We start from the raw sequence: 27,430 nt of genomic DNA on the forward strand, positions 1-27,430 counted from the left end.
TAAGCATGCAGGTTAACCAAACACCTTCAAAAAAAAAAAGGAAGAAAAAAGGAAACGAATTGAAGATATTCTCTGAAATGAAGGAACAGTAAGATATCCTACATAGTCTAACAATAAAATAATTCTAAACACATCTTCATAGGAAAATATCATACATTCAGTCTGGGCTACAGTGAGGAAAAGCAGGTATTGTAAATGAGGTCATCAATTAGATTAGCTGAGTGAGCAAGGGAAATAAAAATGATCTCTACGGACTCTGCCCGATTTGCTTCTGGGGGTTCTGCCCACCCCGTCCACATCCCTCCTTAAGGCAGCCTGAGGACCAGGTCTAGCTAGCATTTCCAAGCACAAACTCTATCCCTTCTTAGCATGAGCTCGTGGCATTCTGCTCATGTGTTAAGGAAGGCTGCTGTGGTGACCACGAGCTCCAACTGAGAGCCCCCTGTCACAGGAAGCAGTCTGCTTGCTATCATCCTGGGACAGAAGTGCAAAAGACATGTTGTTAATTCACTGTTTACTGTGAGAAGACTTGAAGATCCCTGGTGAAAAGATTTCAGCGACATCACTTCACCTGGATCTTTTAGCAGTTTTCTCTCACAATGGCTAATTGTCTCCTAGCATCTTCTTTCCTCTTAAATTATGAAAAAGGGGTAGTGGAAGTCATTTAATTTACTCTCAACTTAGGAGCACTTCACTATCCACCTAATCTTGGCTTAAAAGTCACCCATAAAATGAAGCTCACAAGTTCACAACTCTAGTTCTTTTTAAGTGACTTCACGTGGAGAACAATAAACCTCCCATTTAAATGAATAGTCTGCCCACCCCCCACCCCCGGGGAAGCGCAAAGCTCAGGGCAGGAGTGAGACTCACCACCCAACCATTTGACGCCCAGGGAGCTGAGGAGAAAATGAAGTCCTAGTAAAAAAGTCAGTCTAGCTCTTGGAATTGGAAAAAAAAAAAAAAAGTCAATTTCCCTCCCCTTAATTAAAAAGCTAAATGCCATAGAAGAAATAATATTCATCAAATGACAACGTAAGGAAAAATGAAAAGCCTAACGACAAACTGGGGAGAGATGCCTACAGCACAAGACTATCGAAGCATTCGTATTTGTAATAAGGAGCCCTCACACATCAAGAAAAGCGCAATCAACTCAGGAGAAAAATGGGCCACAGACATTTCACAGAAGAGCAAACACACATGGCCAGATGACATGAAGAAGTGTGCCTCATCATCAATAATTAGGGAAATGGCAGTCAAAGTGTGTAACATATCATTTTATAACCATTTGGCAAAAATTAAAGTCTGACGATATCAAGGGTTGAGAGCACGTGGATAGACAGAATCTTTATATATTAACAGGAGGAGTGAAAATTGGTACAGGCATTTTGAAAAACTTGCATTACAGAGGTGAATATACGTCTTCTCTAGTACCCAGTAATTCTACTCCTGGGCAGACGTGTGAGATAAATTATTGCACCTGCACCGCAAGGGTACAAGAATGTTCCTAACAGTATAGTTTATAAAAACAAAACAAAAAAACCCAGAATGCCCACCAATCAGAGTGTGGCTGTGTGTAAACTGCAGCATATCCACACAATGGAGTCTTACTCAGCATCAGAGTGCAGGGGACATGCGGTATAGAAGAACCTTAGCAGTATTCAGTGAAAAAATTAGATCTTACAAGATTACGTAGAGCGTGATACCCTTTTTATAAAGGTAAAAGCAACTTTATAAAAATACTTCTTTTAGGAAATGCAGTAAAACTACATAAAAGGAAAGCAAGGAAGTGATGGACAAGGTTTCAGGATGACGGTTACTTTGGGCCGGGGGTGGCAGAGGGACCGAACAGGCGAGCAGGGGGTGTGTTATTAGCAAGGTCCTAGCTTTTTTGGTTGGTGGGTGGGGGTCTTAGGTGCTTGCTGCATCATTACCTTAATGAAATATTTAAATAAATAATAAAATGTCTGAAAATAAATCACAGATCCATGATAATCATGAACCAAGGATATGATTATGCTCATTGAAAAAGAACAGCGTTCCCAGCTCACCTTCATACAGCTGGGCATACTGGGGGAATCCTGCCGCCCGGAGCCAATCACAAGCTTCTTTGGCTTCGATTTCTAGAATAGAACAGAAGACAGACAAACGTGTGAGGTGTAACTCAGCATGCTCCTTCTCCCTTAATAAACTTTGATTTTGTTACACAAGCGAAACATGACATCTGTTGGAAAGGGATAAGCAAAGTAAATAAATAAAAATCCACTTATTCAAATGGTTTAAATTTTTGTACACCTTTTCAGACTTTAAAACATGCCTATAATTATTTGTCTTTCCTTTAAAAACAAACAAAAAAACCCCATAAATGGAGTCCTAGCAGTATGTTACTCTGTGCTGCTTCTGGGTTCTGGTTACAAACAATTAAGAAACTAGGGCATAATGAGAAAGGTGAAGAGGGATTAAATAATTAATTTTAGGCCTGGATGGCCTAACCTGGTTTACTTCGCATGTCCATAAAAGGCCACCAAGTACATCTGACAACCTGGAGAAGGGAACTAACTTGACCAAAGGGACAAAGCTTCTGCTACCCAATGGGATGTGTGTAACGGTGCAGGTGCTATGAAGGAGTGCCTTTAGGTGTGTCAGGAAGTAGAGAGGCCCGGGTGGTCAGGTGGTCACCTGCAGGGCATTAAGTCAATAAATCCCACAGTCAGCAGGCTGAAATGCCTAATAGAGCTTTTACTTCCCTGCTGTTAACATCTTGTAGATAGTATTGATAAACGGAAAGGCCAAGAGCAACTGACACACGCTGTGTTGAAACTCACTCAAGCACATATTTACAATCCCGTTAAAAATGACTCACAGAGGAGGTCCGGGGCACATTCATCAGTTCTCAGTCTGCACAAAGAATATCCTTTCAACCCTTCTACCCACCTTCCTCAGACCATTAGAGTACTTAGGTATGTAAGGCTATTTATTCATTTATAAATGTCTCAACATTGCTTAATTTATTCCAGATTCAAATCTTCATTAAGCATCGCTCCTCAGAGCCAGATGGGAGGTGGATAGTCCACTAGAGAGAAGTATATGTATCTTGCTTTTGTCCAGTAACTTTATGGTTTTGGAGCATTTTTTTAAAAACCTCGTATTTTATGAGTTCCTTGAGTCTTTAACAAAAAGATAATTAAGAATATTTAAATTCATTAAAGCAATTGGGAATGTCCTTATTGATACCAAGGAGAAGAGCAAGCTGCTATCTTCTGATGAGTCAGTAAATACTCAAACTAAAAACAATTATGGCGGCAGAGCAACAATAAATGACACGGCAAAGCCGACTTTCATGAATCTTCAGGGTGGTAACAAAAGCTACATGATTAAGTACAAGATTCAGGACTGAATTTGGAGTTGAAGGATAGAGTGACATTAATGTGTAGGAATCTCCATGTTTGCACTGAATCAAAGAATGTAGAGAACTGTCCAATGTGAATTATCTGTGCTTAACATTTTTTCATGGATTTATATTCATACCTTGTCTCAGAAAGGAATTATGGAAGCTATAGATAAAAATCATAAAATAAACATTTTCTGGAAAACTACATTGTTGTAGAGACATATAAAAGCTCAACGTTTTATTTTAAAGGATGTAGAAACTATTTTTTCTCTATCCCTGTGGCCCTTGCGCAAAGAAAGATATGGAAAGAAAAAAAAGCTAAGTGTTCTTAAAAAATACTTTAAATAGTTTGCTTCTTCTAACTATTTAGAGGTTATTGCCATTGAACAGATTGTTAGACACTGAACAATAAACAATAGATTGTTTAAAAAGTAGATGTATTTGCTTTCTATATATTTTACTTAAGTGGTGAGTAGCCAAAAATTCTCAACATCTATGCTTCTCGGACTTTATTCAGACATGACACCAGGTCAACGCGCGCGCGCATACACACACACACACAAACACACACGCCTTAATTAGACAGTTTACCAGCCAATATCACCACCTAGTTAGAGCATATTCATTATTTTCTTACTAAAATGGCTTCATGCCAAGAGGCACAAATGATGTATTATTTTTCTAAAAAACTTTTACATTTATTTATATAATCCTTCACAAATTACAACGTGTTTTCACACACATTACTCACTGAAGGCCCCACCTGACTTGAGGAACACATAAATGCCTACTGCTGTCTTGTCACTCTTACTCATTTTCCACCTTTAATAAAAAGAAATGCCCCCAAATGACCAAAAATTGACCTAAAAAGCCACGTCCAAATAGTCACTCTTTTTAGGGCCACTTGGTTAGAAAGAAATCATGCGAACAGGCCACGGTTTGCTTCTTCAGCAGATAATTTAATGAAAAGTTTACCATGGCTAAAAAGCAGCACGTTCAAGAACTACAGAAAGCAGTCATTTTACCCACCTTTTCCCTTCCCTAAAATAGATGAGAATTTGCCTTTCAGATCTGAAACCATGGGCCTATATCTAGTTTACATTTAACAATGCTCACTTAGGAAAACTTAGGCTGTGTAACAAGTGAGAACTTAACCTGCTGTTTGTGCAGAAATCAGAATTAGAAAACTGTAAAAACTATAAAAAGCTGTCACTGATTTTTAAAAAAAATGGAACAGTTACTGATTTCACTCCCAACCCCTTCCAGTTACCAAGAGAAAATTGTCACAATCCGACATAAGTACTGATTTCTTAAAAAATCAATACTTCTGTTTAATTCAATATGAAATGAATCTATGTCTACATCCAGGTCAGGTGGGGATTACTCTTTCTCATCTCCCCTGATCCAGGCTGGACTTTCTCTTACCCTATCCTGGTCTCCAATTTTCTCCTTTCTGAGACTCCAGCTACCAACCTTGCCTCATTAAACTTCCTATAGTTCTGATCTTGTCTCTCCCTCACAAACTTCCCTGGAGCTCCAATACTTAGAAAATCGTCTCAACATCTCCCTGAGATTTTCAAGGGTGTCCACGTGGCATCCAAACGAATTTTTTAGCTCTTTGTACTCCCTCTGGATTCTAGTCAAAATAAACTTCGGTCCTTCCTCATCTCCCCACACATCCCTGCCTTGAAATGCTCTCCCATCCTCTCAGTATCAAATTTCGCTCATTCTTCAAGGCCAAGGTCAAATGCCGCCTCCTCCAGGCAGCCTTCCCAGATGCCTCCCAACAATTCTATCAATGGCTAATTTTCATCGAGCATGGAATGTGTACAAGGCCCAGTGTAAGCACTTGATGTGTATGAATTCACTGACTCCTTATAGAGATCCTAACACATGGGTAATGAATATCATCCCCAAGATATATAGATGAGGACACAAGTGGAGAAACAACCACTGCTCCTGAAAAAATGAGCTTCCTTTCCATTCAAATGCCATAATGGGAGAAAGAGCTAAGACTTGCAGAAATGAACAAGACCAATTCTTCCTGAAAAAATGGGTAACAATGAACAATATTTATAATGCTGAAGAAAACCATGCACCTGTTGTGTTATTGCTGTCACTTTAACCCCTCATGCCTATTTTTGGAGGCCTCTAAAGGGCTCTAACTTTTCCTTCAGTATACCTGAGTGGTAATGTGAAGACGACCAGGATGATTTTTGAAAAAAACATTTCCCACTGGGCAAAACTGCCATTATAAACTGAAAATATGATGGAAATACAGTGACACTTTTAGACCTGGGTTTTCTCTAAGCAAACAACAGACAAATGTGCTAAAGGAGGAAACAGGAAATTTTTATTGGAACCAGCTTTAGTAATTAGTCGTGTTAGATGAATGAGGTTTGGGAGACCCCTTTGTGTATGGCTGGGAACCATCAGGCCATATTTGCACACTTCCTAGCATGGTGGGCTGACACTTCCCCTCGACAGTAAGTTAAACAGAAATTCCCCAAGCCCGCCATCATTCTGCTGAACTCGCTGATCTTAGCGGCTGAGCATGGGTGATTGGGTCGGAGCAGGATGTGACTGTGTGATTACTTCCATCTTCCCTTTGCTCTGTCCTCACAGTGGGAACCCTCGTGCTTCCTGCCTTCTTTGCAATGTGCTTCCAAAATCAGGACTCAAGGCAAATGTTACATGGATTTACCTCTTAAATAAAATTCTAAGGAACTGGAGGAATGTAAGAAAATTCAAGCATTTTCCAGATTCCTTGGATTCCCTCAACTATGAAGACTTAGGAATAAAGATTTATGGAAATGCTGATGCCTTTACAGCCACGAAGAAGCAGGTTAGCTATGTTTTGTGAAGGTAGATCTAAACCAAGATTCATTCCCCTTCAAATGGAGGAAGACTCTATTGCTTCTCCTGCCTCTGTCAAGGTGGCCCATTTTACGGAACTGTCCTACAGCTGGGCCCCAACAGCCCATCTCAACCTGGCAGGTGGGTTCCACGGGGCAGAGAAGCAAACCACTGCCTCAAAACACTTGATCGCTGCAGCTCTCAGCCTTGGATACAGGGAGGCATCACCTTGGTGAGCTTTCTAAAACCATCAACCACCACCCACTTCAGGTATTCTGATTTTCTCTGTCTAGGGGAGACCTGGACAGCATCTTTTTAAAAAAGCCCCCTAAGTGAATTCAAGGGTAGCCAGGGTTGAGGACCACTGAACCAGACAACATTTCTTCCCAAGTTATCCTAATGGCCTTCCCTCTGATAACCCCTTCTCCTCCCTGCCCCCAAGAAATCCATACTCGTCCAAAAGGTCCCTGAGCCCTGGATTGGTTTGTATGAAATATATCATTCATTATGTTGCTCCTCTGCTTAGAATTCTTCAGTGACTCTCCACTGCCTTTCAGATACAATCCGGACTCCTCAGCAGACCCACAGCCCTCTTAATTTGGCCTCCGCCTGGCCATTCTGCTCCTGGAAGGCCTCCAAATGCCAGCGCTGCTCCGCTCTTACTGAATTCTTGGGGTTCCCAGGATAGACATGCCCTCTTGCACCTCAGACTCTTAATCTCTTCTCTCTCCTTCTCCAGTTCCCCTTCTGCACCCCATCAAGCTCTCTCCCCCACCTTCCCTAGTGCGGGCGAGGGGTACCTACCATAAACTTCTTAATTCATCTGTATAGCTTGAGTGAGAGACTATTTTTGCCACATTGGAAGCATGCATACATTTGTTTGAAGGACCTAGAAACACTCCATGAAAATTTCCCTTTCTCCAAAAACAGGTTAACAACTAGGACTTCAACCCCTGTCTCTTTGCAATTAATAACAATAAACATTCCATACACACACCCTGCCAGAGACTGGTAACCAGGAGCTACCTGTGTAAAATTCCTAGTTGGCTTAAGTCAGATAGCAGAATGTATATATTAATATTTATTAAACTCTTCTGTTATCTAATCACAGCAAAGATTCTGACTAGCAACTAGCAACATTCCTACCCTCAGGTGCCTAAAAAAATTCTAAACATCTGCTGTGCCTATGCTGAAAGAAACCATTTAGGAAGCTTCTGGAAGACCGGGCAATACTAATTAAGTTTCTCAGCCCATCTGGCCTCACGGTAGCTGACCCAAATCCACTTTTAGATATGTGCCAGCATAGCCACACGTTTATGTGAAGCCAATCGTCCTTCACGTCCCCCCTCAATTCAGTATTTATTTACTGGGCATCTACTATCTGTGCTGCCAGCTGGGCTTAGGGATAACCAAAGACAGCGTCCTGCCCCGAAGCAGGAAGCCAAAGGGAAAGGTAATTCACAGTTGAGTACATGGTGTCAGATGATCCTCTACTTAGGAACAGCTGGATTCCTAAGGGCTATTCTGAGATCCATGTGTTCAAGCCCCAAGTGACCCTATACAGGCAGCACCAGAGTCCCCATGTCACACGTGAAGAGCAAAATTCTAACAACAGCCCACAAGCCCTTGCTCCCTCCTATACCCCGTCACACCATCTCCCTCCGGCTAACGGACCCAGCCCTACAGGCCTCTTCTCCCCTACCCTGTGCTCCCTTTTCCTGCTTTATTTTTTCTTATTATGCTTACTCTGTCTCTCCCCTCTGTAAACTCCCAAAGGGCAAGCTTCTTTGCCTGTTTTACTCTCTGCTGTATCCCAAGCACCTACAACAGTGTGGGGCACAGAGCAGTTTGTTCACTACATAAATATTACATAAATAAATAAATCGCAATATGGTTTTTCTTCTAGTGAAGTGTTCTTCTTACTTTTTCAGGCCAGGATCTACAATAAGAAGCACATTATATATATGCATGCATGTGTGTGTGTATAAATATGCACACATTCATGTACACAAACACGTGTGTATATATAAACATGTGTCAAACAAATTTCCCCACATAGCATTTACAGTAAGTAATGCTGTCTTACATTTTTCTATTCTATTTTAAAAAATGCTATTTGTTACCTCCCAAAACAACCCATTTGAAATTCACTATTCTCATGCAGCTTTTTCTTACAGAGAAAGAAAAATAAAAAAGGAAGAAAGAGAAAGAATAAACTAAGACACTTCTGTATAGTACAGAGGGGGCTGTACACAGGAAAGACAGGTATGAATTCAGAGATGGAGGGGAGGGGCTTCTCCAGCACTCATTTTCATGCTCTGCCTTATTTAAGGAGGTTGTGATCTTTCACTTAAAGACTGGATTGTGGGAGAGGAGATCTGGAGGAAAAGAGACAGAATAAACTCAGTGGAGAGCTGGCAAAGCACAGAGCAGGTGTGTGTGAAGGAATGGTAAGCAGTCTCGATTTCCTGTAACACAGAACAAAGAGGAGGCAGGAAGGGGAAAGCAGGTTATCTCACAGAGCGGACATGAGCACTCCATCTGAGTGTCCCAAGTTCCCTCTAATAATCCATCACAGAAAGGGGTCAAAGTATTACCTGCAACAGGTCATGAAAACAGGTCCAGGAAAGAATTCATTGCTTAGTTAAGTAGCCTTAAGAAAATAATCTCTCTGGACCGGATTCCTCATCTTTAAAATCTGGGATTGCCATAGGCTTTGTAAATTCCCTACGTTTCTGACTCTAAGAATTCCTTTATGCCCATTTCTCCTGCTCGCTAAGATAGCATTAAAATAGGTTCCATTTCTACTGTTAATTTTCCAGATTTATCATCAACTACATGGAGACATCCTTCTTCCCTCAAAAAATTGGATCAGTAGTAACTGCTTTGAGTTCCCCAATTTTGTAAATTTACTGAAGTTTATTGCTAAAACATCTAATTTGTTTCTTAATAGATCAATTTCTTGATTTGTCCCACAAAGCCTATGTTCATATTACAGAGAACTCAAAACCTTAGATGTTTTTGCATGTGTGTCTACAGCCCTCAAACTAAAACTAATCTTTTAGTTAGGAAGAAAACACTTCAACCCACAGAAAACTCTTGAGTTTTATTTTGCTTACTGATCTTGTACGTTTGTGTTTCAGTTAATAGCACTATTCTGGTATATACCGAATCCGTGAATTGGGCTGGAATGCATCTTGGAACTTTTTACTTTTTTTTTTTCCTCTTTACAAATGAAGAAGCTGGTCTAAAGTTTAGGTAATTTGCTTAAAGTCCCAGAGCTACCCAGCCCTCTCTCCCAGGTGAGAGAACTTTCTGCACCCTGCAGTCTTGCCTACAAAGATTACTCTCACTTTTAAATCACTGGACTGTTTTTCAGTACAAGTAAGAACGGGGAGTTTTGAGGGCGTTCTCTTTCTAAGGCTTTTTTCCCCCCTCCGGCTTGAGGTTTGGAGGCAGATATGTTGCTTTCTAGTAAAGAATATTTCTAGAAATAATATACAGGAGGGAAAATGACCCATTTTCCCCAAAGATGTGATGACAACTTAATAAATGGTTCTGCTTTGAAAGAAGGGAACCTTGGGACCCACAAGGCAAACCTACACCTGAAATTCTGCACAGAAGGCCACACTCCAGCTATGCAGAAATGAAATCAATTGAAATCCCCTTTGGGGACCATTTAGGTCAAGTGTTTGCAAAACACTGTTTTTTAACACACAAACCAGGAAAAAGGCAAGTAGCTCACATCAAAAAATATGTGCCCTTCCCCTGCAAAGGCAAACAGCTCGGTATGAATTTAAGTCCAGGCATGACCAGGCACTATCAGGAACTCCAGACTTGAGCTGATCCACTTACTTCCAGGAACAGAAAACTTCTCCCAATGAATCAAAAATTGGCACTGACTACCCAGCACAAAAAGAGTCAAACTGAAATTAAAATAAACTATTAAGGAAATAGATACTGCATCATTACATCTTCCTACTTCATTTCAATCTGGGGCAGGGTGAAAAAACTTTCGTTTACACACACATACGTACACTCACACTCACACTTTTAGTATTCTACATCAAACATTTATGCATTTCAAACCATGCATTGTTATGGCTCTTAAAATACTAAGCTCTTTAAAGATGATAATTGGATAGATTAAAATAACAACTTCAAGAAAGGAAACCACCTAGATAACATAGTTTTGAGGGTCCTTGTTTTTCTGAGTTTCATTTTTTTCAGTAAGTGAAGCCAATGTTTTAAGATTATATAACCCACTTTCTAACTTATTTTTTCAAGGCAAAAATACCTGGTTACAAACCTAAAATAACACCCACCCCCTTATCTCCCCAGTGAAAGGTTGACAGGCTCATCAAGTCTTTTTTTTTAAATGTATGTTAGCAAAGCTTATTCTACTAAGCACCCTCTCCCCAATCTTTGACTTTTGCCCTAAGTTCTACAGTGTTACAGCACAGCAAATATAAAGTACGGTGCAAATTGTAGTGCTACAAAAACCTTAAGTTAGAAATAAAAGGAATAGTGAGGAATTCTAAAGAAATCACTCATCTTTCAGTCCATTCTCACAGAGAAAAAAAAAATCAAAAATAGAATGAAACACCCAGCAGCTTTATCAAAGACCAATGAAAATTAAAAAATGGCAGACACTGGTTAATGCAAGCAGCTTAGAGCCACTCCTATGTCTAACTTCAAACAGGAAACATTGCAGGCAGACCTTGCTTTATTGTACTTCACAGATACTGCAGTCTTTACAAATTGAAGGCTTGTGGCAACCCTGCATTGATCAATACTATTCGGGATGCTTTTCCAACAGCATTTAAAAAAAAATTAAGGTATATATACTGTTTTTTAGACATAACGCTATTTCACACTTAACAGACTACAGTAAAATGTAAACATAACGTTTATGTGCACCGGGAAACCAAAAAATTCATGTGACTCGCTTTACCAGGAGGCCTGGAACCAAACATGCAATACCTCCAAGGTATGCCTGTGTTCAACCTGACTTTCTCAGTTTTGTGCAAAAGGTGAGTAAGAAAAATAAGGATTATTGTCTTCCAGGTGAGCTAAAGAATTATCTTCATCAAAATTGCTTATGAGACACTCAGCCCCCCAAACACACAATCTACTGGTCAAAACTTGATTCAGGTACATTTGTTTAGTTTAGGAACGTTACTGGTTTTATAACATATGTTTTCCCTACAAGCACATTGAGATCCTCATTTTGTTGCTTCTCTGTTTTGCTTACACATGTGGGCAGGAAGGGGTTCCACTCAGTTCACATACGACCTTGGACTAGTTACTGAACTTCCAGGCAACTCAGCTGCCCCTCAGTAGGGAAGAGGCAATGTTTTTCCAGGCTGCCTTTGCAAAGTTCTGGAATTTCCCACGGAATGACTTTAACAAATGCACAAGCACAAGACAAGATCCCTTTTTGATACTATACAGTTTGATGTCCTTTCTGAGCTGAAGAGGGAGGTGAAAATGATTTCACAATTTCAGGATTTCAGCATCTTCTATCTACTTTGTCACCTGAGTGTGACAAAGGGCATGGCACAGCTGGAGTACAGCCCTGGGCATGGGCCACAGGCCATTTTGCCTCCCAGGTCTCTTCCTCTAAGGCTTCCGGAGTGCTGCAGCCTGGGAAAGGCTACAACCTCAGGGCGTGGAAAACTTTTGTCCCTCAGACATCCTCTAGAGACTCCTGCAAGGAGGAGGAAGGCGCCTTTCTGTCGAGCGGCAGGAAGCAGCCTCCAGCCCTCCCGGCAGGACACTCAGAGGTGGGGCAGGGATGAGAACACAATGTGGAGGGGAGGTGTCTAAGGCATCTGAGGACTGGGCTGCACTGACCTCAGACTTCAATTAGCCTTTGATTTTGCTCCTGGGGGCGGGGTGGGGGGTAAGACAGAAGAAGGCTACCGAGTTGTGATCTATGTGGGTGAACTATGAAGCTCACCAGTAGCAGAATGAAAACCAAGGATGAAGGATTAAGAGAGACTGATTCATACTGGGTTCTGGCCCGACTTTACCAGGAATAATATTTTACCTCTTGGTGCCCAAGAACACTATTTCCTCACAGGTAGGCATTTTCCAGATGCCATTCAAAATGTTTCCAGTGACATCTGGGAGAAAAGTTTCCCTTAGAAATATAATTTTGGAATCCTTTCACTGAAGACAGCTTGGTTCAGCACAATCAATAGAGGCTAGGAAATGGTATCCCAAACCCCTTCTCCAAATATTAAAGGCTCTGGTCCTCCATGCATGAGGCCCCTTAGAGGGGACGCAGAAACCACTCATTTGTCAATCCCGGACTGAACATTATATCTCCTGACCTACCAGCACAAGCCTCCTAGGAAACCACAAAGTTACCGCAAGGCTCTACTTGGCCACTAAATATTGTTTCCTCCATTGAACCAACTCCTGCCAAATATACATCCATAACTGGAATCTACAGCCACAGAAACCTGTTGAAATCCTAGCTCCACCTTGTACAATGAGTGATCTTAGGCAAGATATTTAACTCCCGCAAGCCTTAGACTCCTCATTTGTAAAATGGGAATAATTATACCTACCTTGTGGAGCTGCCGTGAAGATTAACTGTGACAATGAAAGCAAACGTCAGGATGAATTTTAGCTTCTATGCTGTTATTACTGTTCTGCCAAGTCTATGGATTCTTTATAAAAATTAAAGGTTTTTTCCACACTAGAGTAGACTAACTGTTGCTTGTGAGAGACTATAAACATGTATATATACTTTATATATACTTTATTTATATATGTTATAAATACACACACACACATACACATATACACACCCTAAATATGCAGGTCTTTCTTCCTGACCATTGTTAATTAGGATGGCAAGAAGGCCTAGTAGACCTAATTAAAGAATTCCCGGCAGGACTAGACCCTATTCCTTATCATTGATCATGATAATCCTTAACAATAACACAGGATCCCCAAAGGAAAAGTGCAAACAGACAGGAAGAGTCTTTCTCAGCTGGGAATTAACCCTTTTTACATTAATTAGATTTCTGACTAGTTTTGGGTTGAAAGAAAACACCACTGATTGTACTCACTCCAGCCATCCATTCCTATAAAACATATTTTAACCCTACAGCGCTGTCTTCCTTAAAGGAGTAAGAATTACCCTTCAAGTCTCAGAATTCCTCCCTACACAATGGTCACACAATCGGATACAAAGACAATTGTCAAAGTCCACTCCAGAAAAGCATTTTCCTCCTAATTTCACAGCCATGTTAAAGAGGCACTTGGGTCTGTGCTTTTTAGGACATGGTGTTGGATACTGACACTTTATGGCTGGGCATTAGTTCACCCTGACCACCACGGTGAGGACAATCTTTGGTTTCTTGAATGCTGTATAGATTATTCCTTTGTATTGTAGCCCCACAACTCCAAAGTAAGTACCTTAGAGGTAAATCCTGTTAAAATGAGCGCCTCAGAGAAACTCAGAGGAATGACTAGGTTTGGAAATTAAATTCTCTCTCCTCCACTAGATCCCAACTCCTATATTCCTAAGCGTTGGACTAAGCCAACTTTAAAAAAGAAAAATCACCTTTCTCCCCAGGTCTGCTTTATAATTTCAAGAACAGGCTTGGCATGACGTGAGCCTCCCTACCAGTTACACCATGGGCCAGCTTGTGCGGTAATGTTCTGAAGCACCGAGCATTTGGTCTTTAGTGATTTGGCTATGTTCAGGGAGGAAGGGGAAACATCTGAAGTTATTTTTACTTTTGCAAGTCTTCTGGTTGTACAGGGTGAATACTAGGGTGGGTCAAGTATTGTCTGGAACCTTCAGAGTTCTTTTTTTTTTTTTTTTTTTTTTTTGCATGGCCTCATTTCCGTCTTCCTGTTGCTGGGAAGGAGAGCTAAGCATGAGAAACGCGTGTTTACAATACTGGACCATCCTGTCCAGCACAAGGCTCTCTTCAAAAAAAGTATGATTCACTTCACCCACTGTACTTTGGATGCCCCATTCTTCTGAATCAAATCATCCTTCCCTGAATATTTTCAAATTGCATATTTACTAGCCTAAGTCATAAAAATACCACCCTCATTTGAATTGCATCATGGCTTAAAATCTCCATGGGGACACCAAGGGAAACCCAAGTACTTATTTTTGTATTTGAAACCACCTCTTAGAATCCCACCAAGCCTCTGATTGGAAGGCATCTCACTCTAGCCTCCCATACCCCCTTCAAAGCCCCACACTAGTTTTTACACATAAGAGTTTAAGTACTATCTACATTTTTCAATCACTTCACAGTGGTAACTTGTTTAATTATAAAATGTTTTTCTATTAATCTATATATTTTCCAGAAGCAACCAAACATCCCTTTTTTTATGTGAAAAAGCCCTTAAGCTTCACTTGGTCTGTGGTTTTTGAACTACAATATAGAACAACAACAAAACAAACAAAAACTCTTTAGTTTTAAGGGGCATCACGTCATCTTTGCTGTAGGACTATAGGTAAATCCTTTGATTTGTCCAGTGTATTAAAATTTGGAACACTGCCTTCAATTAACCATAATTCATTACTTAACTGTTAAACCTTTTCAGTCTTTACGGAGTTAAATGGTGTTTCTCATTAGATCTACAATTAGGAAGTTAGGCACAGGTAATTCACTGAAATGACATTTCTCATCTACCCTAGGGAAAGATTAAATTGGAAGCTATTTAATCTGATTCTGTGGAGTAAGGAAACCAAGTCAGACTCCTTTCTTGAGCATCCAGCCAGTTTGGTGTAAGGTGTCACTCAGCCTGAATTAAAATAAAATCTGTTTTTGTCAAAAGCAAATTTTTAAAAACAGCTGGGAGAGAAAGTCAGTCTGCTGAGCTTCATTTTAAACTCTGAACAGTAGTGCTAATGAAAAAAGTGTGCACCCCAGGTTTGGGCCATGCTGTAAATCTAGCAGGCCACAATAAAAGTTAATACATGCAATGGCCAACGTTTTCTCAGATAACGTCTCGAAGTAACGTCTGAAGGCACATCTGCTAACTATTCGACACTCATTTCCCAGGACTTTAGTTCTATTAGAGGGGCTATTGACTTACAGGGCACCCCTCTGACCATCTGCTGCAGTCTGCAAGCCAAGATGGCACTGGGTGCCTCCATTACTTTCACACTTATGGTCGGCAAATTATCTCTGCAGAGGACCAGCCTGCAGTCCAGATGGATGCTCAATTAGTCAACCTCTTGGAGCTGCTGATAGATTTACATCCAGAGTTCTGCTGGGCTATTATTTCCCCTCATCCCTTCAGCAAACAGAGTTTTGCAAAAAATGTAATCTGAGACAGTATTCTGCCTTCTCCAGAGCTGTGATTTTTTTTTCCCACCCAAATGCGTCATACACGCCATCCTCATGAATCTTTCGGTAACCGATGGCTGTGCCTGGGCTGCATTCCTCCACCTCAAGCGCAATCGCTGAGGAAGCCTCTGAATCCTAAGAATTTACCCATTTCCTAACCGAGTTGCGTGTAAAATGACTCGGTCAAAGCAAGCGTGGGGCAAGGTTTTCTTCTCCACAGTGCAGATTAATGACTACACAGAGGGGTTTCCTTCTACAGCAATTAGCATATTGAGTATTTACTGAACCATAGTCCCAGACACTGTATTAGCTCGTTTGATCCTCAGCACCTCCCCGCGCGGTATACACGTTACTACCCTCACGTTGCAGATAAAGGAGATACAGAGAGGTCGTGTCACTTTCCGGATTCGCTCAGCTAGCAGGCTGCAGACTCAGGATTCCCACCGCGCGGACCTCACCCCGGGTCCGCTCTGACTCCCCACATGACCCGGGCTGCGCGCTGGAGGATCGCGCCAAGACTGTAGTTACACGTGGCGGCGTCTGTTTGCGCCGGCCAGAGGTGTAACTCCTGAAGAATCAAAGGCTCGGCCCGAGACGTTGGAGGTGTGGACAGGGGCACAGAGTGGGGCATGGGTCTAAACAGCCTTCACCTTGTTACAAAAAAATTCAGATAGGGCGGCGTGCTTCCTTCCTGTCGCCGGCCCCGGGACTCTGGCGCGCGGGCGCCTCCTCCCGAGCTAAGGGCGTGGGCATTTCCATGGGGCATTTTAGGAAACCCAGACCAACGGCCCAGCACGTGAAGGCACGCTGCAGCCTTCCAGCAGGCGCCCCCACATGCAAGCGCTGGGGCTGGCTAAACAGCTCCAACGCTCTCCTGGCCCGGCAACCACCAAAGAGAGACTTCCCTGGCTAAGCCTGTTATTTTTCAGCATTTAAAATATTTCAACAAAAACGGCTGGAAACTAAGACAATTTTTTGGTGAATTTACTTTCAAGTAGTTAAACAACAACAACAACAACAACGACCACTATGGTCTAAACAACAACAACAACGACGACGACGACGACGACGACGATGACGACGACCACTATGGTCTGAACATTCCTAAGTAATAGACTCTCAAGGGGAGTCAGCGTTGATTTTTGTACTTGGATGGTGAAGGACAGCCAGTACGGAGCCCGGAACGGTCCCCGAAGGCGAGAGTGGAAAGGAGGTCGCGCCGCGCCCCTTGGAGTCAGAGGCCACAGCCTGGGATTTAGAATAAGAATTATAGGGCCGCTAGTTCGGCTGGGCAGGAAGCCAATCAACCCTGAGCCCCCAGGCCGGCCTTCGCCCGGAGCCTAGGCTGGAAGCTAATGTGGTTTCACTTCATCAGTCACGGTCGCCCCTCAGCCCGCAGCCCTTCCCGGAGCCCACCCAGAGCACCAGCCCGCTGTCCCCAGGAGTCATTACCCGAGATTAAGACCTCCCTCCCCGGACTACGACCCTTGTTTTCCCCACACTCCACCTCCTCCACTCCAAGAAACTCGGGCGACTCGGTTCCGAGTCTCCTCGGACAGCGCTGCAAAAGCACAGAACGTCAGGCATCGACTTGACAAGGCAGGGTGACATTTCCTCCGAGGCAGGTCCCCTCCGCAGCTGGCTCCCGAAGCCGGCCCGACGGCAAGGCACAAGTCTAGCTTACGTGTTAGGATCATGGTGTCCGGCTTCTCTCTGCACATCAAGCGCTGCGGGGGACGACAGGCGCGCAGGGGGAAATCGAGGCAGCACCAGGCAGCTCTGCTCCAGCGCCGGGACCCACGGCGGCACTTAAGACGTGCGCCCTGGTGGTCCTCAGCGCATCCTTGATCGCCACTCCGTGCCCCTCGCCAAGGCCCCAGAAAGCAGGCGGAGTTTTCCAGAGATCGAAAAGGGACAGTGCTCAGGGAGCAGGGCGAGAAGCCCGGGAGCGGTGGCTCCTGCCGCAGGGGAGTTCGGCCATGACAAGGATCGGAGAGAAGCTCCTTCGCAGAAGCGGCTGGAGCGCTCTGCCTCCCGCGTAGCCTGCTGGCCTCGCCCGGCTGAAGCAGCACTCACCCACGAGGGGAGGGACCAGGCCCGGCGGGTCGCCTCCTCCTCGCCGCCAGTGTCGCCAGCAGGGGCCTCTCGCAATTCTCAAGCCCCACCTCGCTCCCCCGGCCCCGCCCTTCAATGCCCCGCCCCTCACTGCCCCACCCCGGCCCGGTCCCTGTCTGCCCTGCCTCTCGCCTCCTCCCCACTGCAGGGCTGGCCCGCCACCTCCTCAAGCAGTCCCCTGGCCCCGCCCCTCCTGGCCCCTTCCCGCTCCTCCTCCGCCCGGGGCTGGAATGCTTTGCCCCTGCCTGAGGTCTGCAGGGGGAAGCGCCTACAAGTCTCCAACTATTGGCCTAGCGGGGCAAAGGCAAAGGTTAGACCCACAAGGCATTTACTTGCTAGTGAGGTTTGGGCGCCACACTGGGACAACGCGCACTTTCACTGTATCTTTTTACTGGTAGATTTGCACACTTTTTTTTTTTTAAACCTATGTCATTCTGCCCTTCATCCTGGTAGGAACCGCATAAATTCCTGGGAATGGAGACGAAGTGGGGAACAGAGGGTGTATGAGTGTTTCCACACCTTTAAATGGGAAGAAGTGTACCTGTCCCTAGGACATTCATCATTCACTGCTGAAGAGTGCAGGAATACAGAGCCAATGTAAGTAGTTGACATTGCTGTAGAGAGGGACAGCTCTTACTCAGCACGTGTTGAATCCGCTGTGTGCAGTCATAGCCAGTGTTTTCCAAACCACGGCCCATGGGCTATAACCCAATGCAGCTCCTGTAACTGGTAGAGTGGACTGTAGTCTGCAGAATTATAATCTCTCATGTTGAGAATCTGCATTTTTTTACGAGCCCTCAGGCGATTCTGATGCACTGTAATTTGAAGGCCCCTTATATAAAAGGAAGCCTCATTTTAAAAGATCACAAGTGACTGCAATACCTAAAATTTTTAAATACTCAGAATTGCGTGAAAATTTACTTTGGGGCTAATTGATGCTTTCTGCCTATTACCTCTGGGTAAACAAAACTACTAACAAAAACTCATTCATTCAACAAGTATATCCAGAGCATTTATTCACCATGTACCAAACACTGTTCCAGGCTCTGGAGATAAAGCAGTGAGCAAAAAAGATAAATTTCCCTTCCCTCTGGATTTACTTCCTAGTGGGGAAGATGCACAATAAGCAAAATAAGTAAGTGAAGTATATATAGTGTCTTAGATGGAGGTGTATAAAGCAGAGGAGGGGACACAAAACCTTAGAGCTAAGTCTGTTTTTAAATAGGGTTAAATACAAATGGGAAAATTTAGTCTCTTAATTATAGTTTAAAATGGACTGATTTCATAGCCATGTCTTAGATTACACACACAAGATTCTTTTTCACCCTACTTTTTCAAAAATAAAATAAAAATGCTCACTCCACCACTGACTCCCTAATTTACCCAAAGCAGAACTGGGCTCTGAAGAGTGGCATCTCAGGGGTGCATGGGGCTCCTCTACTTAACAGGTATTTCCAGGGCTTTGACCTGCTATAGCTGCTGGGGACACCGAGCTAAGCAAGGGCAGACCTGCCTCAGCCTGCTTAGAGTGTAAGTCTGCTGAGGAAACAACAGGGTCTTATGAAAAAGAGGTGCTGTGAAGGCCTGGGAAGTGGGGACCTGGCCTGGCCCAAGAAGACAAGAAGAGGGAACTTCCCTCTGAAGTCTGGGAGAACTGTCAAAATTCCCAGCGTTGCCAGCAAGGAGGAGTGTGATTCAGGGGAGGCTGGAAAAGTAAGGGCAAATTAATTCCCTGCAGGACTGTATTGAGGACTTTTTTTTAAAATCCTTAACAGCAATAAATAATGAGAAGCCATTTTAATCGAAGAAGGCATCCTTTGATCAGATGTGCATTTTGAAAATTTCTCTCAGGATGCAGTGGGTACTTCAAACTTAGAACATAGGAATATGACTATATCTCCTAAACACACAAACTTTGCTTATTTGTTAACAATCCAAACCTTAAAAATATTTGTAATCTAAGCATCTCCTCCAAAGTATATCAGTTCTCAGAATAAGCTCTTAATGTTTATTATTAGCTGGGTGAAATTGTGTTTTAACTGAATTAGGTTTCCGGGAGTCCTGATGTGCGCCTCCCCACTACCACTAAGTATTCATCTTTCCAGAATAAAACCTGCCAATCTTCTTGTTTCTTCTTGTCAAGCCTCATTCCTTTCTCTTTGATTATTGATGTTGTCTTCTCTGGATCTTCTCTAATTTCACTCCACTTCTCTGGAGGTTTGTGGGATGTGGGATGCTCATTGTCTAATAACACTAATAACTCCAGACACACTTTCCTTGGTGATGCATTGGTTTGCATTTGGCCTTCCCTGAATGTCATCATCTTCCTTTCTTTGGCTTATTGATACAGCCTGTCAAATCCCAAATTCCATTTTATAAATTCTACTCCCATTAGAAATGGACATACTACATTTTGAAGACTGCTACAGTGATAGAACAGTGGTTGAAAGTTGGACTTTTGAACAGGCCACTTACCAGCTGTGTGATGAACACACTGTTTAGCCTCCCAAACTTCAGTTTCTTCATCTTTGAAAAAAAAGGTTGAAATAATGCGTATCTCACGAGGTTTTTAATGAGGATTGAGTAAGATCATGCACATCAGTGCTTAGCACATAATAAGCACTTGATGAAGCTAGACATTATTATTATTATATATTACTAAGCCATATATATAACAAAGCCATGCAATTTGTATTTAAATAATCATCCAGGAGGAGATGAAAACAAAAACAAGACCTTGACTTCAACCTTTGTGAATCTGAGAAGCCTTTACAAATTGGGGGAAGGAAGAAGTGGGAAAGTCATTAAGAGTTAAACAAACAGTGATCCTTTACCAGATGAAATAGGGAACCCAGGACAGCGCAGAGTCCTTCTTCTCCATTTAATCTACAACTCATCACCTTCATTTGTCTGTCATAGGAAGATGCCATGAGACTGGGCTTGTTAGCTGACACATGACATGAGATTTGGGTACTGAAACACTGGAGTCTTAAGCAGCAGGGATTAATGTAGCCCATTTCCCCACCAGCTGTATACCATACTCTGAAACCCCTTCAATACATGAGATTTATTAAACAACAACAACAACAACAACAACAACAACAACAACAACAACCACCACCCTACAAATTACACCAGGTTTTGTTTCTTTTGTTGCTGCCCTTAATTATCTGTTCTCAATGGCAGGTTAAAACAAACAATGAAGAAAGATTTGCCCTGAGGACATCTGCTGCTTTTCACTTCCCTAGGCACTCTTCCGCAGTTCTGGAGCATCAGCTTCGGGGAAGCTATTCACAGGGATAGCCACACCCTGTTCTCTACTTGACAGTCTTCACATTCAAGTGTCATACTACCAAGGCAAGAAAAAATCACATAGCCAACTCCTAAACTGCCTGACAGAAAGCTGGGTGACTTGAGTGGGTTACTCTCCGGTTCCTACTCTATTTTAACAAATGATATTAGATATCATTGCAATTGCCCAAGGGCACCCTCTTGCATTTTTCCTATTTTTTTTCCTATTAAAAAAAATAATAAAACTCAGGTGTCCGTAGGCACTCAGGCAGGTAATGCTGGCAAGGAAAAAAAGCTATGGTGGGGTGGTAAGAAGTGAGGAACCCAGGACCCCTCCAAGAGGGCAGTGCTACTGAGGCTCATTTGGCTGTTGGCTTGTGTTACAGCAACCCATTATTCTGGGTTTAAAGGTTTTTTTCAACAGCCCCTAGATTTCTAAATTTTTATACCACATGTCCCAATTTTTAGATGCTGGCAACCAATTAAAAAAAATTGAAACCCATTCCAAGTAATTTCAACTTTGGGCTTCATTTAGCCCTGTAGCAACTAGTTTAAGCCTTTGCTCCAGTGATATAAGCCAAGCAATCTCTTTGGAAATTTATTTCTCTCCCATAGGAACTAAAACACTCTTGTGCTTGGAGAATGTTGTAATGTAATTTGTGTTCAATGGAGCATTGTGAAATGAGTGCGGAAAATAGTTTATTTGTAATGTTCAAAGGAAATATGACAAACAGTAGAAAGTTGTGAAAATAATTTATAAACAGTACCCACTTCAGAGAAATAATTAAATTTGAAATTTAATGACTGGTCCTTAAAACATTTATTTATGGTTAATTTTCTGTGACCCAAGTCTGAGTTCTCCCACTGTCTAACCCTGGTATTTAGCCTTTTCAGAAATATTTGAAACTCAGATGCCAGGGATGTAGGATAGGGAAAGAGGAGAAAAAGAGAGGGTTTAGGAGCTGAAATAAATTAGCCTTCTTTTAATTCGACCTAGAATAGCTCTCATTCAGTCAGACCTTTTTTTAGACTACATATTTTGAACAACTAAAGTTTAAAATATGGAGAAGGTTACTTGGTCTATCAGTGACAGTTTTAGTTAAGAGGGGATAAGTCCCTTGTTCCTGCATAAATGTAATATAAATCTACTTTCTGGATAATCACTGAAGCCCCAAATATGAACCAGCCTGGCATAGAACTTTTATCATTTAACAAATATTTATTAAACCCTAGAAAAGCCAGTGTGCTGATGCAACAAAAATGAACAGTAATGACTAAGTCCTAGGATATCATGTACTGCATGGTGACTATAGTTAATAATACTGTACTACATATTTGAAAGTTGCTAAGAGAATAGATTTTGAAAGTTCTCACCACAAGAAAAAAAATTTTGCAATGATTTGTGGTGATAGATGTTAATCAGACTCATTGTGGTGATCATTTTGCAATATATACCTATACTGAATCATTACGTTTTACACCTAAAACTAATATAATGTTATATGTCCATTATATCCAAATTTTTAAAAACTTCAGTAAATGACAAAAAAAGAAAAAAAAAAGAACATAGAGGGCTTGGAGGAGAAAGCTCTTAGGTGAAAAGTCAAAACAGGTATGGTTCTGTGATAGTTCACTGGTGGGTTGGACATACTGAATTTTCAATCCTGATTTGAGAAATCAGTGGGCATTCTTTCCTAAGATAATTACTGTATTCACAGTAGATTCTCCTTTGAAAGGCTATTTCATTTAATAGCACAGGTAGTTGATCAGCCCAAGGCCTCACTGCTGAAAACAGCAGAGAAGTGACCCTGGGACACTAGTCAGTGCCTCTGCCGCCCCAATTTCCAGTGGATCTTCCATGAGGATTCTGATTTTTTCAAGAGGCCTCTGACAACATGAAGATCAAGCTAGGGAAAAGTAAAAATTGTGATTCTTTTTGAATCCACAAAAGAAACTGGGCTACTTCCTCACTGAATTCGCCAATTTTAATGGCATGCTTTTGATTCTTTATTCTGACATTTTCCTTGATTTAACAGGTTTTTTTTTTTTGAGCTTATAGCAAATAATTTATTGAAAGCTGAGGATGGACAACATTATTTTATAAGGACTGATAATATTTAATCTTTTGCTTTCTTATTATGTAAATTTTATGATTATAAAATACTTATAGCTAAAGTTTCAGAAATATGGAAAAGTATAAAGAAAAAATTAAACCTTCTTATAATCACACTACCAGAGGCAACTGCAGATGAATTACATTTTTATATCTTTCTTCCCAGTCTGTTTTTTAAGGACAGATACTTTATTGTACAAAATTGGGATCATAGTATATATTGTTTTGTAATATTTTATTTCACTTAATATACTTGAAGAATATGGCTTTTTATAGTTGCTCCATATTCTGTCTTATGGATACATAACAAATTAATCAACTAATGTTGAACTTTAGACTTTTCACCATTTTTTCTTTATTGAACATTATTGTATAATAAATTCTAAAGAACAAGAATGATAATTTCCTTGGGCATATTCACTTACTTTGAATTAAGAGGTCAAAGAGTATTAGAACATTTGATATGACTTCCAGGCTGGCATCCAGAAATTTTTTTTTTTATCTATTCTACATTTTCACCAGTGTTTGAATTTCTTTTCACATTAAGTATTGCCAGCATTATAATTTCTGTTTCTATTGCTATTTAATTAGCAAAAATATATTATCTCATTATTATTCAAGTCTACACTTGTTTGAATACTAAACTGGATAATTTTTTATTATAGTAAAACATCCATAACATAAAATTTATTTTAACCATTTTTAAGTCCACAGGTCAATAGCATGAAGTACATTCACACTGTTGGGTAACTATGATCACTATCCATCTCCAGAGCTTTTCCATCTTCCCCAGCTGAAGCTCTGTATCTATTTAACAATAATTCCCCATTCTCCTCCATCCCAGTCCCTGGTAACCACCGTTCTACTTGTTGGCTCTAGGAACTTCATTATTCCATGCACCTTATGTAAGTGTAATCATACAGTATTTGTCCTATTGTGTCTGGTCCTTTGTTATATTGGTTGAATATTTTCATGTTTATTAACAGGTGGTAATTTTTAGGTAATTAGGTAATTTAATTCTATAGCTCTTCTTTTTGATGAAGCGTTTTGTCTTTTCTTAAACATATTAACTATCTGTCATTTATTATAAAAATATTTTTACTAGTTTGTTAATTGCCTTTTACGCTTATTTATGACATTAAAAAACTAACAAGATTAAAACAAAATTCAAAGATCTTACTTATTTGTTCTTTTTAATGATTAACTAGAAATTTACTTAAATAGTTTTCCCTATATGGTATGAAGCCAGAAATGCTAAGACACAAAATCAGTTTACAAAACAAGGTCATTTAATGGGTGGGATTTTTGCTTTATTTCTAGTTACAGGTTTCATTGTTTACTCAAAGAAATATTCTAGCTGTCTTATTTGATTTTCCTATCTCCTCTAGCATCACAAATAGATGCCTTTATGCCTCCATAAAGATCCACTGCAAAAGGCTGGCAGAGTCAGGGTATAAGTTGGAGACCCAGAGGTACTGAATTTTTGAGAAACTTTTTGATTTTCAAATTTTCCATATGTATGTATGTGAGTGTGTGCATATATATCTACTGATAAATAAATCTTGGAGCACCTAAGAGGTTTCTGGAACTAAGTCCAATGCCAAGATAGCCATTTTTTAGCCTTTCACCTTGTGGGCAAAAAATTATTTTTAGTATTGCTCTCTATCTCCTTGTTCAAAAGAGCCATTCATGTGGTTCCTTCTAAATTCTGACTTTTAAATCAGTATCATTTGAAAGCAATCTGCTCAAAGAAAATTCTCTACCATAGTTTTGAAAGTCTACATGAAATCACTCATAAGTTTGTTTTCACTAAGGACATGGTTTGTGTTCATTTGAGTTGTAATGTGTTGCTTTTCTTCATAGTAGATTTGGTCTTAGAATAAAAAATAGTATGGCATGGGTTTGGGCAACTGCCTGAAAAATAATAAACAGTTCTTTTTCTCAGCTGCTAACTACAGCATGTTGGCCATTACAGTGTTATTTCTGGAAACCCCTACACAGCTCCAGATCATTAACTTACTTTAATGGCCAACAGGAGAATGAAGCTGCAGTTAGTCGTCAAGCTTGGCTTTTCATGCATAACTAACTCAGTCAGTTATCTCTTATGGATTTAGTTGAACTAAGCTGTGCAGGAGGGAACTGCAAGGCAACAAATAAGGCATTTTTAAAAGTAGTCCTGGCAATAAGAATCACACATTGTGAAAGACTGACGTTTGAGGATGTGTCAGGAGATAACAGACATGACTGGATCACTCTTACACAAATATTCTACTGTTGGACAAACAGATTTTTCTATACTGATTATGGTCATCTTTTTGATGGGTTGACATAACAAACATAAAATAAAAAGCAAAATAAAAATTAGAAAAGCCCACTGAATTTCATAACAGAATTCTCCAGATCTGAATTAGAAAAATGAATCTGTGAGGGTCCTTAAGTCCACGCATGGGTAGAACAAAGAATGCTGATCTAAATCATGTTCCTGACCTGGTCACAGGTACTATCTGTGGCCTTGAGCTGCTCACATAATAATATCTCTTGCTCTTTGGTTTATTTTTAAAATATATATATACACACATATATAATATATGATATCCAATGAATTATATATTACATACATTGTATATAAGTATGTATATTTTATTATGTAGACATAAAAATAGATATAATTTACACAGCAAAACAAGGATACTGAATCATTTAAGGATTTTTAAGTTGAATACACAATATAATTTGGAGCTGCATACTGTTATCACAGATAAGGAATTCAACTCTGAGAAGTTATGTAGCTTGCTTGATTTTTCTGCTAATAACAGGGAAGCAAGAACTTGAATCTGAGTCCCTCTGAAATGATAATCATGTCTAGGGCTTTAAAGTAAAACTAAGTGAACCTGGAGCAGGATTTCAGTTCTCCCCTTTCTTCAAATGTAAAATGAAGGGATTGGACCAGATGTTCTCTCAAGTCCCCTCAGCCACCTGCAGGCTCTAGTTTGTCCCGATTTACAGTGTAACACTGAATTTATATTCACATTCACTTCCTTGTATAGGGCTCTAATATATCCAACCTTAAAAATTCCACTAATTTTAAAAAAATGGTGGAAAAGAAGGAGCATCCAGTCAAGGCCATCAAGCCTCACACCAATTCAAAACAGAACACAGTGGCCCACTGAGTGTACTGCTGCAAATCCCAGGATGGCACAGGCTACGGTAGAACTCTTTTCCCTTGACAGCTGGTTTCTCATGTACCAAAGCAACATTTCTCAGAAATCCACAAGTAAAGCTTTTCTCCTCCCTGGACAACTCTCTTTACTATTACCGAGGCCTCACAAGGTATGTGGTGTGGTCCTTATACTTGCTCATGAAATTCAGACCATGCAGTTTGGTTTGGTAGAATTTCAAGGCTCTTCAACTCAAATGACCTTCTTAAAATCAAACTCTTCCTTTTCCTTTTTTTCTGTGTCACTGCTCTAATTTTCCAATTGTATTTTGATTTTAATCTTCCCACCCAGATTTTTAAACAGAGTGTTTCTATTTGTATGATTTCTTTCACACTTTTCATTAAGAGTAACTTTCCATTTTTCATACATTTAGTCTCTCTTCTAAATTTATTCTCCCTTCCAAGAAACAAATTATGATTATTATAAAAGAATATGAAACCACCATCCCCAAGTATTACTGATAGAACATTTTTTACCCATGCCTTTCCTCACAGCAACACAAACACTTTTAAAACAACTATCAAACTAATAAAAAGATGACAACATGTGTGCTGGCTGTCTTGTTTGTATGCACTACAACCTGCTACATCTGAGCCATTATCTGTATGGTGTGTAACAAAACTCTTCATTTGCACAGTGCTCTTAAATACAAATTTCATTTCCTATAACAGGAATTCCTATAGGAGTGAATATAGACAGTCAATAACTGAGCAAGATATTTTATTGTATTTTCTTCTAATCTTTTTCTTCTCTCATCTTCCTTCTACCCTCTCCCCCAATTTTTTTTTCTTTTATAGCCCAACTATTTTACATTCTGGAAAAGATGAAACTATGAAGGCAGTAAAAAGATCAGTAGTTGCCAGGGGTCCAGGGGTTAGGAGGGAGGGAGGAATGAATAGGTGCTATATATAAGAACTCTGGGGGCAGTAACACTACTCTGTATGATACTATAATGGTGTATACTTGTCATCATACATTTATCCAAACCCATGGAATGTACAACATCAAGAGTGAATCCTAACGTAAACTATGGACATTGGGTGATAATAATGTGACCCTGTAGATTCATCAACTGTACTAAATGTACCACTCTTGTTGGGGATGTTGATAAAGA

General features: G+C 40.8%; 1 protein-coding gene across 11 annotated transcripts in view; it reads right to left on the minus strand.

Moving 5' to 3' along the window:
* Window positions 1-27,430, minus strand: part of DLC1 (DLC1 Rho GTPase activating protein) — a 416,507-nt gene that overhangs the window by 26,760 nt on the left and 362,317 nt on the right. For 8 of the 11 annotated variants that reach the window (XM_064477493.1, XM_064477492.1, XM_064477491.1 and 5 more), the window contains one exon: window positions 2,049-2,120. In XM_064477493.1, coding sequence (XP_064333563.1) covers window positions 2,049-2,120 — 72 coding nt within the window. Of the gene's footprint in view, window positions 1-2,048; window positions 2,121-17,086; window positions 17,236-17,263; window positions 17,694-27,430 lie in introns of those variants that run through there. The other 3 variants (XM_064477495.1, XM_031440202.2, XM_010995696.3) reach the window with 3 other exon arrangements.

The sequence above is a fragment of the Camelus dromedarius genome, chromosome 22 (genome assembly GCF_036321535.1).
Source record: "Camelus dromedarius isolate mCamDro1 chromosome 22, mCamDro1.pat, whole genome shotgun sequence".
Lineage (NCBI taxonomy): Eukaryota > Metazoa > Chordata > Mammalia > Artiodactyla > Camelidae > Camelus > Camelus dromedarius.